The sequence below is a fragment of the Lolium rigidum genome, chromosome 4, assembly GCF_022539505.1.
Source record: "Lolium rigidum isolate FL_2022 chromosome 4, APGP_CSIRO_Lrig_0.1, whole genome shotgun sequence".
Classification (NCBI taxonomy): Eukaryota; Viridiplantae; Streptophyta; class Magnoliopsida; order Poales; family Poaceae; genus Lolium; species Lolium rigidum.
The window spans coordinates 231,126,704-231,145,526 of NC_061511.1; the positions used below are offsets into that span (position 1 = coordinate 231,126,704).

Here is an 18,823-nt window from a genome sequence, read left to right on the forward strand (position 1 = left end):
ATGCATTAAAGAGGAGTCCATTATCTCGTTGTCTATGTTGTCCCGGTATGGATGTCTAAGTTGAGAATAATCAAAAGCGAGAAATCCAAATGCGAGTTTTCTCCTTAGACCTTTGTACAGGCGGCATAGAGGTACCCCTTTGTGACACTTGGTTAAAGCATGTGTATTGCAATGATAATCCTGGTAATCCGAGCTAATTAGGACAAGGTGTGGGCACTACTAGTATACTATGCATGAGGCTTGCAACTTGTAAGATATAATTTACATGATACATATGCTTTATTACTACCGTTGACAAAATTGTTTCATGTTTTCAAAATAAAAGCTCTAGCACAAATATAGCAATCGATGCTTTCCTCTTTGAAGGACCTTTCTTTTACTTTTATGTTGAGTCAGTTCACCTATCTCGCTCCACCTCAAGAAGCAAACACTTGTGTGAACTGTGCATTGATTCCTACATACTTGCATATTGCACTTGTTATATTACTTTGCATTGACAACTATCCATAAGATATACATGTTATAAGTTGAAAGCAACCGCTGAAACTTAATCTTCCTTTGTGTTGCTTCAATACCTTTACTTTGATTTATTGCTTTATGAGTTAACTCTTATGCAAGACTTATTGATGCTTCTCTTGAAAGTACTATTCATGAAAAGTCTTTGCTTTATGATTCATTTGTTTACTCATGTCATTACCATTGTTTTGATCGCTGCATTCATTACATATGCTTACAATAGTATGATCAAGGTTATGATGGCATGTCACTCCAGAAATTATCTTTGTTATCGTTTACCCGCTCGGGACGAGCAGAAACTAAGCTTGGGGATGCCGATACGTCTCCGACGTATCGATAATTTCTTATGTTCCATGCCACATTATTGATGATATCTACATGTTTTATGCATACTTTATGTCATATTTATGCGTTTTCCGGAACTAACCTATTGACGAGATGCCGAAGTGCCGCTTCTCGTTTTCTCGCTGTTTTTGGTTTCGTAAATCCTAGTAAGGAAATATTCTCGGAATTGGACGAAATCAACGCCTAGGGTCCTATTTTTCCACGAAGCTTCCGGAAGTCCGAAGGGGAAACGAAGTGGGGCCACGAGGTGGGGACACCAGTAGGGCGGCGCGGCCCAAGCCCTGGCCGCGCCGGCCTAGTGTGTGGCCCCACCAGGACTCCACCGACCTTGCCCTTTCGCCTACTTAAAGTCTCCGTCGCGAAAACCCTACCACGTTCGACGAAACCAGAGAAAACCTTCCAGAGCCGCCGCCATCGTGAAGCCAAGATCTGGGGGACAGGAGTCTCTGTTCCGGCACGCCGCCGGGACGAGGAAGTGCCCCCGGGAGGCTTCTCCATCAACACCACCGCCATCTTCATCAACGCTGCTGTCTCCCATGAGGAGGGAGTAGTTCTCCATCGAGGCTCGGGGCTGTACCGGTAGCTATGTGGTTCATCTCTCTCCTATGTACTTCAATACAATAATCTCATGAGCTGCCTTACATGATTGAGATTCATATGATGATGCTTGTAATCTAGATGTCATTATGCTAGTCAAGTGGGTTTTACTTATGTGATCTCCGGAGACTCCTTGTCCCACGTTTGTAAAGGTGACAGTGTGTGCACCGTGTGGGTCTCTTAGGCTATATTTCACAGAATACTTATTCACTGTTATGAATCGCATAGTGAAGTGCTTATTTATATCTCTTTATGATTGCAATGTGTTTTGTATCACAATTTATCCGTGTGCTACTCTAGTGATGTTATTAAAGTAGTTTATTCCTCCCGCACGGTGTAATGGTGACGAGTGTGTGCATCGTGTAGTACTTGGCGTAGGCTATGATTGTGATCTCTTGTAGATTATGAAGTTAACTATTGCTATGATAGTATTGATGTGATCTATTCCTCCTTTCGTAGTGTGAAGGTGACGAGTGTGCATGCTATGTTAGTACTTGGTTTGGTTATGTTGATCCGTTATGCACTCTAAGGTTATTTAAATATGAACATTGAATATTGTGGAGCTTGTTAACTCCGGCATTGAGGGTTCGTGTAATCCTACACAGTTAGTGGTGTTCAGCATCCAACAAGAGGGTGTAGAGTCTAGCATCTATCTATTTATTCTGTTATGTGATCAATGTTGAGAGTGTCCAGTAGTGAAAGTATGATCCCTAGGCCTTGTTCCTAAATATCGCTATCGCTGCTTGTTTATTGTTTTACCGCATCTATACTCGTCCGCAATATTACTACCATCATCCGCACGCCAGACAAGCACTTTTCTGGCGCCGTTACTACTGCTCATATTCATTCATACCACTTGTATTTCACTATCTCTTCGCCGAACTAGTGCACCTATTAGGTGTGTTGGGGACACAAGAGACTTCTTGCTTTGTGGTTGCGGGGTTGCATGAGAGGGATATCTTTGACCTCTTCCTCCCCGAGTTCGATAAACCTTGGGTGATCCACTTAAGGGAAACTTGCTGCTGTTCTACAAACCTCTGCTCTTGGAGGCCCAACACTGTCTACAAGAATAGAAGCACCCGTAGACATCAGAGATCCCTCCGGTGGTGATCACTGTCTACAAGAATTCAATATGATAAAGAACAAAGTTAATGTATGCATTTTACATGAATCAACACCCCCAAGCTTAAACTATGCTCGTCCCGAGTATGAAGGTGATAAAACTAACACGAACTTTGGAGTTTATAATATATAGCTTCTAAATAGTCATGTAAAGTATCACAAGGTTGAGTCAATATAGAATGACAATAAGTAATATGAACTCATCAAGTGATAACTCTTACATTCTACAAAGCATGCATATTAGTAAATATCATTGTAAGAAACATGAATGATAAGTAATATGAATCATAAAGCATGCTTAAGAGAATCCTATAGAATTGTTCGAAGACACTTTGTCCTCTTTTTTCAGGAATATTTCTTTTGACTCTTAAGCACACGAAAGTAAGCAGGGACTGTATGTGCTAAACCTCCAACAAAATAAAAAGTAGAGAGCATAAAACATGGTTTTCAGCTATGCAATTCATGTCAACAATAATAATAAGGATGGGGTACCAATTATCTCATGTATGAAGATATCTATGTGTCATGAGTTTGACGTCTTATGAGTAAGTGTTTCCTCCTTTTCTTAAATGATAAGGACTACACCTCTCGTTTCACAACTTCGGGTTACCAAGACCTTTCAACATACATGTTTTAACCAAGCATCGCAATGGGGTACCTTCATACCTCCTGTACAAAGGATCAAAGGAGATGAGTATCTCAACTATAGGCCATCCATACCGGGACAACATGAACAACATACGTTGAGCATCCTCTCTAAATCTCTCTCACTTTTTTCTCATACTCGTTTTTTCACTCTCTTTTTGCACAACACTTTTTCACTTACTTTTTTGACTCTTCCTATTGAGAATGCTAGTTGCTGAAAATTTCACCATGATTAAGCATGGCTTCGGTTAGCGACCCATTGATCTTGTCTAACAATGCATGCCTACTTGCCTAAATAACCTCCATTCATTCTACAAGAGATAGCCATCAACAAAACAAAATAAATGATGATCAACATAGGGTGCAATACCCCAAAAGTGCAATGTTGAAAGACTTACCCAGTAAACATGGTTACTCTCTAGCTCATTACTCATAATCAGTAAAACCAGCAACATGCATAGTGGTATTTTTCCTTCCACACCTAACTTTATTATGAGCTTTAAATTACCGAAAAAGGAAATTTTGAAAAGGTTGAAGGCAAAACACACACATTATACTTAAAATACCAAGTGCTATATAGGTAGGTATAATAGACATTGGATTTGAGTTGAGCTTGGAAACAAGACTATGCTTGTGTAAGAATTCAAATCCTTTGGCTAGCAAGAGGTCTAAAAGCATGCAATAGTATCCATAGACTATTCATTCATCATCAATCAATGATACTTAAAATTAAACATCTATGTATACTAGCAATAAATAGCACTGAATAATACCAGGTCAATTTGACTTTGTATAGGTCTCTGAAAGTGAAAAACACACAAAACAAGGGTTTCCTGTTCTGCAGGGTTATAAACTAAATAAAGGGGATCATTGGTAAATCCCCATAAATCAATGTATAACATGGTATTATCATCTTATATGTTGCAAATTTGTAGAAATTCAATATGATAAAGGACAAAGTTCATGCATGCATTTTACATGCATCAGATCCCCATTCACGCCATAATGTCGTTGGACATTCCTCCCAAGGTTCTTAAGGCGCCTCTCAAGATCTGTAGGGCCTTCCTTTGGAAAGGCCGAAGGGAGGTCAAAGGAGGACACTGTTTGGTAGCGTGGGACAAAGTGGCCTCGCCAAAGTTGATGGGCGGTTTAGGGATTTCGAACCTCAAGCTTCTCAACCTGGCGCTCAAGTGCAGGTGGTCGTGGCTTCAGAAGGTGGATCCCACCAAGGCTTGGGTAGACTTTAAAATCCAACTGCCCAGCCTTTGCTCCGTGATTCTTGACGCGGCCACCTACTACGAGTTGGGTAATGGATAGCGGGCTCTCTTTTGGTAGACCGGTGGCTTGGAAGAGATAAGGTGGAAGATATCGCTCCACATGTGGTGCTGGTGGTCTCCAAGCGAAGGGCGAATGCCCGTTCTGTCAAGGACGGGCTGGCTGGAGGTTGGCTCATGGATTGTGGTCTAGTCTAGGGTGAGCAAGCACTGGATGAGTTTTTCTTGTTATGTCACAGACTAGCCACTGTCGTTCTTGCCCCTTGGCGAGAAGATAAGCTAGTGTGGAGGTGGACGGACGATGGCTGCTACTCATCCAAGTCAGCCTACGATGGTGTCTTCGTCGGGACAATCAGAGCCCCAGTTGTGGATGAGATTTGGCGCTCGAGAGCGCCCTACAACTGCAAGTTCTTCGCGTGGTTGGTGTCGAAAAAACGCTGCTGGACGGCGAATAGGTTACAACGGCGAGGTATGCCGGCCCCGCGGCTTGCCCTCTTTGCGATCAGGAGCCGGAGATGCTGCAGCACTTGCTCCTTTGGTGCGTCGTCTCTCGGGAGGTTTGGTCGTGGGTCTGTCGGCGTTGGGTCAAGATGGATTGGCTCCTGGCGGCTGATTCAGATATTGTCGAGTGGTGGACGTCTAGGTCATTCCTGCAGGCGCACGAGTGGGACCTATGGACGGCTATCATCCTAGTGTTCTGGTGCATTTGGAGGCATCGCAATGGCGTGGTCTTCAACGGGGTTGCAGCATCCCAAGAGTGCACCAAGAAGAAGATCAATGAGGAGGTCGATAGATGGAAGCTCGCGAAACTCTTTCGTAGTTCCTTTTTTGTTTCTCCAGACCTTGTAGTAGCATTGTGGCACTTAGGAGAGTAGGCTTCTGGCCAGGAGCTACCATCTCTTGTTGGCAGCTCAACTTTGCCTTCTTGACTCCTTTTCTATGTGATCGATACACCTCTCTATGGTGTATTCTTGGAAGAAAAAAAAGTTTGACAGCATGTTAAGAATTAGCCATGCATAGTTGCATACTTACAAAAAAAAATCGAAAATCGATGCATATTTGCCTCCATGTCTGTTTAGACTGAATAATTACAAGGAGGAGAAATCAGTCACCAGTCACCACCACCCCACACGCTGACACATTGCTACGAAGAACACGTACTATGAATCTATGATGCTACTAGCATAATAGCAAGTCATCTTCCAAATCGACCAAGCGTATCACTGCAAATGATCTGAAGTGCCTTCTCGAGATTTGCCACGACGTCCCGTATGTCCGGCCGGTTATCCCCGTGCAGCCGCAAGCAGCTTGCCGCCGTGCTTCCTACGAGCTGCAGCGCCTCACGCTGCCGCGGAGTTGGCGCCGACGCGGGACGCCTGTCAAGCACTTCGCCGAGTTGCCCAGCCTCAATGCTCGGTAGCGCCCAAGACACCAACGTCGTATCGACCATCGTCTTCTTCGTCTCATCCCACGCTGGTACCGCCGGCTGGTTCCCGGTCAACACCTCGAGCATTACCACGCCGAGGCTGTACAGATCGGTCGCCGGTTTCAGACGGCCCGTGCTGCAGTACTCTGGGTCACCGTACCCGTACGTCTGGACGACGTCCACGTCCTGGGAATCCACGTCCGGCGCCCGCCAGACCGACGCGCCGAAGCCGGACAGGCGCGGCGTCCAGCTCCGGTCGACGAGGATGTTGGACGAGGTGACGTTGCAGTGGATGAGCAGCGGACAGGCGCGGCAGTGCAGGTGGTAGATGGCGCGCGCCGCGCCCAGCAGCACGCCGACGCGCGCTTTCCAGTTCCAGGACGCCGCCGCCAGGTCCGGGGACGCGTCCAGGTGGTCTCTGAGCGTGCCGTTGTCCATGTGCTCGTAGACGAGCAGGCGCTCTTCTTGCTCGGCGCAGGAGCCCAGGAGGCGGACGATGTGCTCGTGGCTGACCGGGTGGAGAATGGCCAGCTCCGTGCCGAACGTGTCCTCGGCGCTTCGCAGCCCGTCCCTGAGGCGCTTGATGGCCACCTCCCGCCCGTCGCGGAGCTTGCCCTTGTACACCGTTCCGGAGTCGCCGTGGCCGAGGACGACGCCGAAGTTTTTGGTCGCCGCCGTGATCTCCGCCAGCGTGAACACCTCAGGTCCCTCCTGAGAAACTGCGTGCTGGGAGGAGTGGGCGCGACTCAGAACCGAGTCGCTACCCGTTCCATCGAGGCGGCGGGTTATGCCGATATGGCTGATCACCGGGAAGACGGCGAGGAAGGAGTCGATCCTGCTCTGGACGCTCCTGAACCGCTCGGCCTGCCTGCTGGCCGTGAAGAAGCGGTAGGTCCGGCCTCTCCCCTGGCAGGACAGGACGAGATCGTGCGCCTCCCTGAGCGCGGCGCCAAGTCCTGCCAGCGGCCGCATCGCCTCCTGATCGTGCACGAGCGGCAGCAGCTCCGCGATCATCTGGACCCGGCCAGCCAGGTGGTCGCACTCCACCTTGTTCTGGTGCGCCGTAATCGCCGCCTGCGTGATCTTGGAGATGAGCCCGCCGGCGTCCACACCGACCAACTGAGCCACCGTCGCCGCGCCCTCTAGCCCGTTCCATAACGCTTCGCCAGCCATGTCTTTCTGTGTACTATCAAGAATCACGATGCTACTGCGTGGTTTGTAGGAGTACTAGAGCGCGCGGGAGGTAGACGTAAACTGAGCGTGGCCGAGAAAGAAAACCCCATGGGGTAATGCTATCAGATCCGCAATGTGCCAGCGAACAGCGATCGAGAGGGACAAAGGGCCTTGACTTCAGTTTTCTATCTCACAAGTTGCCAAGTTGGCAAGCAGTATACTAACTGTTTTATCTATCTAAACTAGATGGAGCCAACGCTGCCAATGCCGGGGGCGTTGACGGAGAGCGAGCGTGATGCGGACATTTCAGCGAATAACTGGAGATCAGCGCCCGCTGTTATTCTGAAATATTGCATTTTCTCAAGAAAGTGGCTACTTCGCCCGCTGTTATTCTGAGATAACGCATTTTCTTAAGAAAGTAGCTACTTCACTCATGGAGCCCACACGTCTTGTAGCGAAGAATCAGACAACAAGCCCCATGATTGGCCTCCGAAAGTAAGAATGACGAGTTCTATATACGTGCGTGTGACGTCAGATTTAACTAGGTTTAGCCAATGATGCTCTTCGGGCACACAGACTGTCATATGACAAGTTGCAATCACTGAACATATACACATGTGCACCTTCAACGCATTACCCAATCAACTCGGAATTAATCTACTCGAATTGCGTTTTGGTTAGACACATGTGCTCTCGCGACGCAGTAGGCGACGCGGGAGCCCCGCCCGTCGTTGCTCCGGCGGCCGGCGGCCAGAGCCCCCTCTCAGCCACAGCACCCGCCACCCCCGCCCCGCCCACCCAAAACCTCCTCCTACTCGCCTCCCCCGCGGCTGCTCCGCCTGGCGGCGGCCCCTCGGAAGGCCCGCTCCATGCGGTCGGCGGTGCCGCAAACCCCAGCCGCTCCCGCTCTCGCCGCTGCATCGTGCCAGGTGAGGTGTTCCAACGCTTCATCCTCTCCCGTTTCGCCTCCCTGATCTCCTTCTCCCCGCGTTTCCCCTTAATCTTGGGTGAGATCTGGGTGACCCCGCCCTTCGTGTCTCCCTGTTTCTCTGTTACCACCTTGGGTGAGATCCTCACCTTCTTCCTCTGTGGCTCCGACGACCGCCTTTCTCCCTCTGCCGTTTCCTCCAACGTTTTCCACGTCCTCGTCGCTTCGCCGGCGGTCGCTTCCTTCATCGTCTCCGCCGGGGCAAAGCACTGCGAACGCTTTGGCCTGTGTTTCCATGGTTCCTTCGCTTCCGCTGTGGGGGCCGCTGCTGACCTGTCCGAGGCTGCCCCACCTGTCAGCCGCTCGCGGGCGCGTCGCAAACGTCGCCCTAAACCCGTCTGGTCGCGTCTTCCCGCGTTTTCCGTTGGGTTTGGTGGAGAGGGTTTATTACCGCTGCCCCGCGCCCAATCTTTGGCATGCCCCTCGTCGTCGAACGCCGTCCCGTCAGAGGTCTCTTCCTCCTTCAAGGAAGACGCGTCCTCTGCGCCCCTACCTCCCTACGCCGGAGCCCCGCGGCCTGCCCATGCCGCTCTCGAGTCCAACGCCATCCCAGGTTCTCCGGCTGCACGATCTCCTGCTGCGATCAATGCGCTCACCAGCCCCGCTCCCCGCTCCTATTTGGAGGCCGCCCGGTGCCCCGCTGCTCCCCAACCCAAAACTCCGTCCGCCCCCTTCAAAACCCTAAACCTGAGCCTGGACGGCTGTTTTCGCTGTCTCTCTCCCCTCCACCTGGTGCGTGAGTGTCGGGATCCTATCCGCTGCCGCGGGTGCGGCCGCTCAGGCCACCGGCTCCGAGAGTGCACGATGCCGTTCCCGCAGCCCACCTTTGTGCCCACCGTCACCACTCCGCCGCCGCCGGCCGCGCCGCGTCGCCCGGCCACGCCTTACCCCTCGGCCCTCCCCTCGCCACTCCCCTTCTCTGTTGGTGGCCGTCGCGCTCGTTCGTCGTCTCCAGCACGGCGCGCCGGTCCCCTTTTTGAGGTTGGCGAGTCCTCGCGCCATGGGGTGGCTCCGGCGGTTGAGAGGGTTATCCCCATGGTGGAGCCGTCTCGCAGCGGCCTCCCCGACCCTGGCCCCCTTGCTGAGGACGAGGAGGAGGTCGAGTCGGACGACTCCGCTTTCGAGCCCCCCGCTGAAGTTTTCATGCCTCCCGGGGACATGGAGGCCGCGCGCCGCATGGCGGTCGTGTTCATCGACGCGCTCCCTCCTTTCACCTCTCCCTCGAGCGCTTTCGCGGAGGCCATCTTCGCCGAGCTCCCAGGTCTGCACGTCACCGGCGTGGGTTCGTCGATCGGCGACCTCTACGCGCGGTTTCTGTCGGAGGAGGACCGCGAGCTAGCCATGCTTCATCAGCCGTTTCACCTTGACGGCGCCACCTTTCGCCTTGTGCGCGAAGAAGAGGCTGATCGTATTCCGTGCGACATGCCGTGGGTGGCGCTCGTCCTGGCCCGACGCGTGCCGATCGAGCAACTGAGCAACCTCGGCGTCGCCGCCTCCTTCAGCTCCTTTGGGGAAACCCTTGAGGTGGATGCGGCCTGCCTCACCGGCACGGACTGCGCGGTGGTGCGCGCCGTCGTTCGCCTCAAGCGCGAGCGTTTCGTCCCAAACGAAGTGCTCCTCTCCCGCAAACCCTGGGGCTCGCGCCTGATCACTATCCGCAAGATCCGTGTCTGGAGGCTGCAGGATTCCTATGACAGCGACGGGGAGTACGTGCCTTTCTTCCGTACGCCGCCGCCGCCCCTCTTCCACCGTCGCCACGGCGGGCTGCCCCTTGTTCCGGCGCGGCTCCCCCCTGCTCCCCATGCGGACGACGAGTCGCGTGGTGACCGTGGTGTGGGTGATCGTGACGACGCTCTGGACAGCCATGCTGCTCTCCTCGCCTTGCTGGACAGCGTGTCCAGCTCACCTGGTGGCTCCCTGCCCTCGCCGCCTCGGTCCTCATCCTCCTCGGCGTCCCTGACCATCACCTGGTGCTCTGTGGTGGGCTCCGAGGGAGGCGCCGACTCGCTCCGCTCTGGCCCACCCCTCGCCGTCACCAGACGCCGTGGAGTGGTGATCACGGAGCTGGACTCCGACTCCGATGCTGGTGGTGCTGCGGCCGTCCCTCCTCCTCCTCCTGTCAAGAGGAGCTCTCGTCTGGCTCTTAAGGAGCCCCCGCACTACGAGCCCGTCGAAGCCCGTGCCATGAAGCTGCGCGGCCTGAAGGACGCGCTAGGGAGCTGCACCGCGGCTCTGCAGAAGCAGGTGCACAAGCACAGTGCCCTTGCTGCACACGCCAAGCCCCTACGCAAGCGCGCCGTTGCTGCGCTCGCGGCCTCCATCTGCACCTCTGCAGCGTCGGTGCCTGCCGGTGATGATGTGTAGTTCCTTCTGTGTGTGCCACGGCGTTGGAATTTGCCTGTCCGCGTTGTGCTTATCCCTCCCCGTGTTGTGTCCTCTCGATCCGTGTAGTCTTGACAAGTGTACGTGTGTGTCGCTACTTTCTTCCCCCTGTAATCCCTGTAAACCTGTTGGTGCTCCTAGTTTCAATGATTAGTGCCTTCCGTGATCTAACCATCGAATCCTGGAACACGCAAGGGCTGGGCTGCCTCAAGAAACGCCCCGTGGTCCGCGACTCGATCTCCTCCGCGAATCCCTCCATCATCTGCATCCAGGAGACCAAGCTGGCCGCCATCGACCGCTTCGTCCTCTCTAGTTTCCTCCCTCCCAATCTCTCCTGCTTCGAGACCGTCGACGCCGTCGGAAGCTCGGGTGGCATTCTCACAGCTTGGGACGCTAGCCTTTACTCCCTTGTTTCTACCCACCGTTGCCGTTTTTCGCTCACTCTGACGCTCCAATCTTCCCTCTCTGACCTTGTGTTTGCCATTACCAACGTCTACGCGCCCGCAAACCACGCCCTATCGCCTGATTTTCTTGACGAGTTCGAGAACCTTGGCCCTCTCTTCCCCATCCCCTGGCTGATCATCGGCGATTTCAACCTCCTTCGGGATCCCTCGGACAAAAATAACGCTAATTTTGACATCTCTTTGGCCTCCTCCTTCAACGACTCTATCCGCAAGTTAGCTCTTTTCGAGCTCCCCCTGTCGGACCGGCTATACACCTGGTCCAACAAACGCGACGCGCCCGTCCTGGCCCGCCTCGATCGCGCCCTTTTCAACCATGCCTGGAATTTGGCTCTCCCCAATTCCTCTCTCTCCTCCCTCCCGCGCCCAACCTCGGATCACTTTCCTCTCTTGGTCACGGCCTCCACCTCCATCCCTCGAACGCGCTGTTTTCGTTTCGAAAACGCCTGGCTCAAGGATCCTCTCTTCCTCCAAACTACCCTCCCTGCTTGGCACTCTCCTGCTGCGCGTGCCGATGCGGCTGGGGATCTTGCGGCCCGCCTGAAGTCCTTCCGCTCCGCTGCCAAGGTCTGGAAACGCTCCCACCGTTTTGATCCCAAATTTGAGAATAATTGTGTGTTCTTGATTGACCTTCTGGACCTCTTCGAGGAGACCCGCACTCTCTCCTCCGATGAGCTCCGGCTTCGTGTCTCCTGCAGGACTACTTTAGAACGGCTGGTTCTTGCTCGTGCTGCGTACTGGAAGCAGCGGGGGAAGTTCCGCGCCATTGTGGAGGGTGACGAGAACTCCAAATTCTTCCACGCGCGGGCCTCCCAACGCCTCCGGCGCAACAACATCCGCGTCTTGGACGTCGCCGGCGTGACGGTCGCCACGCACGAGGCCAAAGCCGCGGCTCTCCACTCCTTCTACCTCAACCTGCTCGGTCGTCGCTCCGACGTGCACTGGGATTTTGACGTGCATGAGCTTTACGCTGGCTGTGCGCGTGTTGACGGCGCGGAGCTCGTCCACGCCTTCTCCTCTGAAGAAATCAAGAAGGCCGCCACGTCCCTTGACTGCACCAGCGCCCCCGGGCCTGATGGCATTGGGCCCAGTTTCTACCGGGCCGCGTGGGATTCGGTCCGCCCGAGCCTGGAGCGTCTTTTTGAAGATTTCCGTTCCCGCTCTGTCGATCTGGAGAGGATCAACAGGGTGCACGTGGTGCTGCTGCCCAAAGCCGCCGGTGTGCTCGCGCCGAGCGCCTTCCGGCCGGTGTCCCTCCAAAACAGCTCCGTCAAGATCCTCTGCAAAGCTCTGACTTTCCGTCTCCAGCGCCAGATCGGCGAGCTCATCGACGCGGATCAAACTGGCTTCCTCGCCGGCCGGAGCATTTCGGAGACTTTCGTCCTCGCCACCGAGCTGGTCCAAACCTGCTACCGCCGGAGAGCTCCGGTCGTCGTCCTCAAGCTCGACTTCGCCAAAGCCTTTGACTCCGTGAGTTGGTCCAGTCTCCGGGCGGTGATGCTGGCGAGGGGTTTCCCGCCCACTTGGTGCGATTGGCTCGACGCCATCTTCACCTCCTCGCGCTCCGCCGTGCTCCTCAACGGCGTGCCTGGACGGTGGATTCGGCGCGTCCGTGGGCTGCGCCAAGGGGACCCCCTGTCCCCCTACCTCTTCCTCATCGTCGCCGACGTGCTGCAGCGCCTGATCCGTCGCGACACGGTCCTTCAGCACCCGCTTGTGGATGGTGCTGCCTGTCCCGTGCTCCAATACGCGGACGACACCCTCCTGATCTTTCGGGCCGACGTTGGCGCTGCGAGGCGCCTCCGCTCGTTGCTTGGACAGTTCGAGCGCGCTACGGGGCTGGCGATAAACTACAGCAAGAGCACTTTGGTGCCCATGCACGTCCAGCCTGATGTGCTCCAGTAAATCCAGGATGAGCTACGCTGCCGCGTCGAGGGTTTCCCTCAAACCTACCTCGGGCTCCCGTTGTCTGCTGAAAAGCTTCGGCTCGCGGCGTTCACCCCGTTGATCGCGAAGGTGGACAAGTACTTGTCTGGTTGGCGCGCCCTCCTTCTCTCCGCTGGCGGCAGGCTGGTGCTGGTCAATGCAGTGCTCGACGCCCTCCCTACCTTCGCCATGGGCGCTCTCGAGCTGCCTCCCGGCGTGCTCGCGGCTCTCGACCGCCTGCGTCGTGCTTTCCTGTGGGCTGCCACCGACAAGGTCTCCGGCGCGCAGTGCCTCGTTGCCTGGGATCAGGTGTGCCGCCCGAAGGAGGAGGGCGGCCTCGGCGTGCGCTGCCTCGCCACCCAGAACACGTGCCTCCTGGTCAAGCTACTTCATCGTCTCCACTGTGCCCCCGCCGAGTCCTGGCCTAGGTGGGTTTGGGACTCCCTGGATGGTGCCCCGCTCGACTTGTCCGGCGCTGCGCCGCCTCTCTGTGGGGCACACTGGTCCTCGCTGCAGCGCCTGCTGCCCCTCTACCGCAGCATTTCCCGGGTGGCCCTGGGCGACGGGCGGAGGGTGGCTTTCTGGCTCGACTGGTGGCTTCCGGCCGGCCCCCTCGCCGTGTCTTACCCGGAGCTGTTCTCCCATTGCACCCTCCGCGGTGCCTCCGTCCGCCAGGTGATCCTGTGTGGGCTCGCCCCCATCCTGACCCCCAGGCTGTCCTCCGTCGCCGCCCGCCAGAGAGAGGCTCTGGAGCGGGTCTGCGCCGCCACCCACCTGAACGAGAACATGGATACACGCACTCTCCCCCTGTGCGGCCGCGCTGGTGGGCGCCTCCGCACGGCTTCGCTCTATCGCCTGTGCAGCTATGGTGGCGTGCTGGACGAGCACCATGATTTCGTGTGGCGCAACTATGCCCCCTCCAAGGTCAAATTCTTCGGGTGGCTGCTGATGAAGAGCCGGATCCAATGCAGGGCAAACCTCCTGCGGAAGGGGATCCTCGCTCTCGCCGACAGCGGCTGCCCCATCTGCCCCGCCTCGTCGGAAACGGCTGGCCACATCTTCTTCGGCTGCCCCTTCGCCCAAGGTTTCTGGGCCGCCATTGGCGTGGCTCCCGATCCTTCTCTTGATGCCTCTGCTGCTGGCACTTGTATGCTGCCTGCGGCCGTGCACCCCCGGACGGCGTCGACGCTACGCCTCCTCTGCGTGTGGCAGCTGTGGAAGCACAGGAACGATGTGGTTTTCAACGGGCTGGCGCCGTCCCTTCGCCTTGTTCTCAAGAGATGCAGGGATGATGCTGTGCTGTGGCGTGCGCGGCTTCCAGCTGCTTGCCGTGAAGACGTCGACCTCTGGCTCACTTTCCTCCTCCCTGAGCGACCATAGATGCCCCGTTTGTGTGCGTGTGCTGAGCTCTCCCCCTTTGCGCTGGGAGATGTCTCCCTCTCCCCCCATGTACTGCTTCTCAAAAACCTGGGGCCTTCGCCCTTTCTTGCGATAAACTGAAGGAATACAAAATATTCAGGTGGGAGCCTTTGCTCCCCCCGGTGAACCCTCAAAAAAAAAATTAATCTACTCACCTGACATCTCTATCAAATACAGCCAAATCCTAAAGCCGATCTGATTTCTACCTATCTCTAGAAAATAGGAAACAGTAAATTGGTGTTTTGATATTAATAAAGCTCCGCAGCAGAGTCCTGATGCTTAGGAAATGGATATACCAAAACTTGGAGGGCAGGAAACAATACGATGTAATCCGAGAAACAAACAAGATTGGCACTACCCTAAACAAGTGCCAAATCCGCGGATTGCCTTTACAAGAACTGAACTAGTACCAATCTTGCAGGAATGGGTGTTGGGTCATGTTTTTCGACATGCTTTTCTTACATGACATTGTTATGTTCTTGTTGGTGTCTGCTTCGGGTGGTGCGCAATGAAAGGGGCGTGTCAAGAGGAAGGTCATCGATGAAGGTAGGGGTAGACGACCCGGTGTCATTGCTTTTGTTGTACCCTGGTAGGTTTTTACACAATGTACCTAGAAATTGTTAATAATTAAAGATATTTGTATGCAATGTCAAGTCGACAATTTGCACCCCATTTGGACAATAAAAAAAGAATCAGAAAATAGTTAAAAATTGTCATTCTTTTGTATGACATTCTATTGTGTGCACGAGTTACCACAAAAAAAAGACAAACTTGAATTTTAACAACTTCCGAAAAACTTGATCCACGATATGGTCTGTCATGTACGAGCATTCACGACTTTCAAGACAAATTACCAAGGTCATAATCATATTCATCGAATAGTTCATGATAATGTGCATATATGGCACACAAATGTGCATCTAGGCATGGAAAACAATGTTGTCAAATAGAGTTTCCAAAAATATTACAAAATAAACAATTTTCATATTTAAATTCAACAAATGGGGTTTTTTGTAACATGAGTACAAATAGTATGGTGCATAATGGCACTAGCAAAATTTTCACATAAAGTAGACCATATGCGATGGATAATGCCTACGTTTTTGAATTTCCAACATTTTTAGCTAAGTTCAGCCATTTAATTGACACCATGTTAATTGAGAGTGGATTTTGTACACGCACGCATGGGTGTGGGGGTTTCCGTCACCGTCCATTGTTCTTTGAGATTCGGATAAAAAAAGGAGAGGGAAATGAATCTTTCCATCTACCATGGTGGGCACGAATCTCGAGTAATAAATGGACGGTGACGAAAACACCCACACCCATGTGTGGGTGTACAAAATTATATTTGATAATGAGCAGAGATGTATTCAGGGATGTTACAATCTTTTCAAAGCAACAGCTCAAGAGATTAGACACAGGGTTAAACCTAGCTTAAAAGAAGGAATGCAAGCATGGATAGACACTTTGTAGTTTCTTTATTTTTCTGTTTCTTTTCTTCTTCTTCTTTGGTTATTTTCTTCTTGCCCACCATTTGTATATAACCATGCCTCTTTTTGGGCACCATATATGAAAATGACGCAGTGGGGGCCTTCCCCAATGTATTTGGCATATTTTTTGTGTGTTAATAGCTTGTGTTTTTGTTACAAATGTTGGTGATTCTTGTTGCAAATTAAGCTATAACGAGAAAATGCTGGTTTAACCACTTTATTGTAATATTAGTTTTTCATAAATGTTGTGACATTTTTTGTTGTAATAGTACAACTTTTTTGTATATGGACCAAAGTTTTAAATAGTTGGTTATAGCCCGGCTATAGCCTTTGGGAGACCTGCAACTGCTAGCAGTTGCTATGTCATTTATAGGTTAAATGAGAAAAGGACGCTAATAGACGGTTATAGCCATATTTAGCCCCTAATTTGCCTCAAATTTAGCCGCTAAACCTCATGTATTTTGAATTTCTCTTCTCTTTTCTTATTTATTTCATGTTTTCTGAAATTTGCGTTTGATATGATTAGATAAAACTTGTGAGTTGAATAATTAAATAATTGTTTGTTTAGGAATAGTTGAATATGTTGTATCATTAATCATGTTTAAGTCACCATTTTTGTATTTTTTGTATGATATGACTGAAATATTCCAAATTTATGAATAACTGCTGAATGGAATAGCTGGCTACAGCCCGGTTATAGCCTTTCATAGCCTCCAAAAAATGTGGCAGCTAAATGAGATAGCTGACTATTTTAAACTATGATATGGAGTATTTTTTTTTGTTGCAATACCATCAGCCATGGAGGTGAATCACCGCGGTTGCATATTTGTTGTAAATATCTCCAAAGACTTGGACAAAGAGGTATAACCGTTTGGGTTTAACTGAAGTAGTTAGGACCACGGGTTGATTCCGTAGAAACTAGTGGTTAAATATGAAACTGTGTCGCGGCTTCGATCGGATGCGCAGACTGCGACCGATTTTTCAGGCCCAGATCGGGCGACCGACGCCCAGCGCTACCATAATGTAGTACAGTAGTAAATTTTTTTCGCTAAACATGTGATGGTTCTACTGCAAAGGGATGAACAACACAAATTTGGACGGCCGAGAGGACGCCTACACTGGCCTAATTACAAGGAGGGAAAATGAGGTAGCAAGCACAAGTTGTGCTGCACAACCACACTCCACACACACACATTTCAGGGAACACGTCCTATGATGCATGCTACTGAAACTGTTCTAAATCATTTTCCTAATCGACCAAACATATCGTTGCAAATGAGCTGGAGCGCCTTCTCGAGATTTGCCACGACGTCCGGTATGGCAGGCCGGTTATCTCCTTGCAGCCGCAAACAGATTGATGCCGTGCTCGCTACCAGCTGCAGCGCCTGACACTGCTGCGGAGTTGGCTCCGTCGTGGGGCGCCTGTCGAGCACGTCGCCGAGCTGCCCGGCCTCAATAGTCGGTAGCGCCCAGGAAACCAACTTTGTATCGACCATCGTCTTCTTCGTCTCCTCCCAGACGGCTACCACCGGCTGGTTCCCCGTCAACACCTCGAGCATCACCACGCCGAGGCTGTACAGGTCGGTGGCCGGTTTCAGCCCGCCTGTTCTGCAGTACTCCGGGTCCTCGTACCCGTACGTCTGGGCGATATCGACGGCCTGGGACTCCACGTCCGGCGCTCGCCAGACCGACGCGCCGAAGCCGGCGAGGCGCGGCGTCCAGCTCCGGTCTAGAAGGATGTTGGACGAAGTGACGTTGCAGTGGATGAGCAGCGGGATGGCGCGGCAGTGCAGGTGGTAGATGGCGCGCGCAGCGCCCAGCAGCACACCGACGCGCGCTTTCCAGGACGTCGTCAACGGGGACGCATTATTATTCAGCTGGTCTCTGAGCGTGCCGTTGTCCACGTTCTCGTAGACGAGCATGCGCTCTTCGTCCTCGGCGCAGGAGCCCAGGAGGCGGACGATGTGCTCGTGGCTGACCGGGTGGAGAATGGCGAGCTCCGTGCCGAACGTGGCCTCCGCGCTTCGCTGCCCGTGCCTGAACCGCTTGACGGCCACCTCGCGCCCATCATGGAGTTTTCCCTTGTACACCGTGCCGGAGTCGCCTTTGCCGAGGACGACGCCGAAGTTTTTGGTCGCCGCCGTGATCTCCGCCAGCGTGAACACCTCAGCTCCCTCCGAGTCCGACTCCGACACCTCATGAGAAACTGCTGAGTGCACGGAGGAGGAGCTGGCGCGATTCAGAACCGACACGTGGCCAGTTCCGTCGAGTCGGCGAGCTAGGCCGATAAGGCCGATCATCGGGAAGAGGATGAGTAAGGAGTCGATCCTGCCCTGGACTTCCCGGAACCTGTCGGACTGCCTGCCGGCCGCGAAGAAGCGGTAGGTCCGGCCTTTCCTCTGGCAGGACTGGACGAGCTCGTGCGCCTCCGTGAGCGCCTCGCCAAGCCCGGCCAGCGGCCGCATCGCCTCCGGATCCTGCACCTGCGGCAGCAACTCCGCGATCATTTGGACTCGGCTCGCCAGGTTCTTGCACTCCCTCTTGTTGTGCTGCGCCGTATCCGCCGCCTGGATGATCTTCGAGATGAGCCCACCGGCGGCCACTAGCCCGGTGATTATCGCAGACGCAGCCATGAGAGCCTACTGCTACTGTGTCTGTGTAGTGTGTACTAGCCAGTAGCCAAAATGATGATGCTGATCTAACGGCACGTGGTTCAGTATTTGACATGAACGGATGGATTCTCTAGGGAGGCACCGTACGCGGATGGGAAGAAACTTTCATGGAGGAGGAGAGTACGTATATGTTACCGTGTTTCTCAAGTCACGCCACGGCCCGTCTGACTTTTGGTAGCTAGGGACATTGCTTGAAATCAATTCGGCAAATGCATCAACCTCAACCATCGGCAGGGACAACGTCAACAACCCTCGACTTCGGTTTTCTTTCTCACAAGTTGTTGCCAATTAAAACTGTTCTGTTGAGTTCAATATCTAGATGGAGCAAGCACTGCTAATAATTATGTTTGTTGAGTTTTGTCAGGGGAGAGTTGACATGAAGCGTGA

At 53.0% G+C, this 18,823-nt stretch overlaps 2 protein-coding genes across 2 annotated transcripts; both read right to left on the bottom strand.

Moving 5' to 3' along the window:
• Nucleotides 1-5,632: 5,632 nt before the first annotated feature.
• On the bottom strand, nucleotides 5,633-7,384 carry LOC124705681 (putative serine/threonine-protein kinase-like protein CCR3). Its single transcript, XM_047237384.1, has one exon. It carries the CDS (start codon nucleotides 7,096-7,098, stop codon nucleotides 5,695-5,697), a length of 1,404 nt encoding a protein of 467 aa, XP_047093340.1. The 5' UTR covers nucleotides 7,099-7,384; the 3' UTR covers nucleotides 5,633-5,694.
• Nucleotides 7,385-17,005: 9,621 nt separating this feature from the next.
• Nucleotides 17,006-18,397, bottom strand: LOC124648393 (putative serine/threonine-protein kinase-like protein CCR3). Its single transcript, XM_047188171.1, has 2 exons — nucleotides 18,017-18,397; nucleotides 17,006-17,959 (listed from the first exon to the last, which is right to left on the bottom strand). Exons 1-2 carry the CDS (start codon nucleotides 18,395-18,397, stop codon nucleotides 17,006-17,008), a joined length of 1,335 nt encoding a protein of 444 aa, XP_047044127.1.
• Nucleotides 18,398-18,823: the final 426 nt, after the last annotated feature.

What these genes read in the sequence shown, in the direction of transcription:
- LOC124648393 (XM_047188171.1), bottom strand. Translation starts at nt 18,397, where the DNA reads ATGGCTGCGTCTGCGATAATCACCGGGCTAGTGGCCGCCGGTGGGCTC. An exon ending in GACTCGACGGAACTGGCCAC is followed by an intron (nt 17,960 to 18,016) that starts GTGTCGGTTCTG and finishes GTTTCTCATGAG; the next exon opens with GTGTCGGAGTCGGACTCGGA.
- LOC124705681 (XM_047237384.1), bottom strand. Translation starts at nt 7,098, where the DNA reads ATGGCTGGCGAAGCGTTATGGAACGGGCTAGAGGGCGCGGCGACGGTG.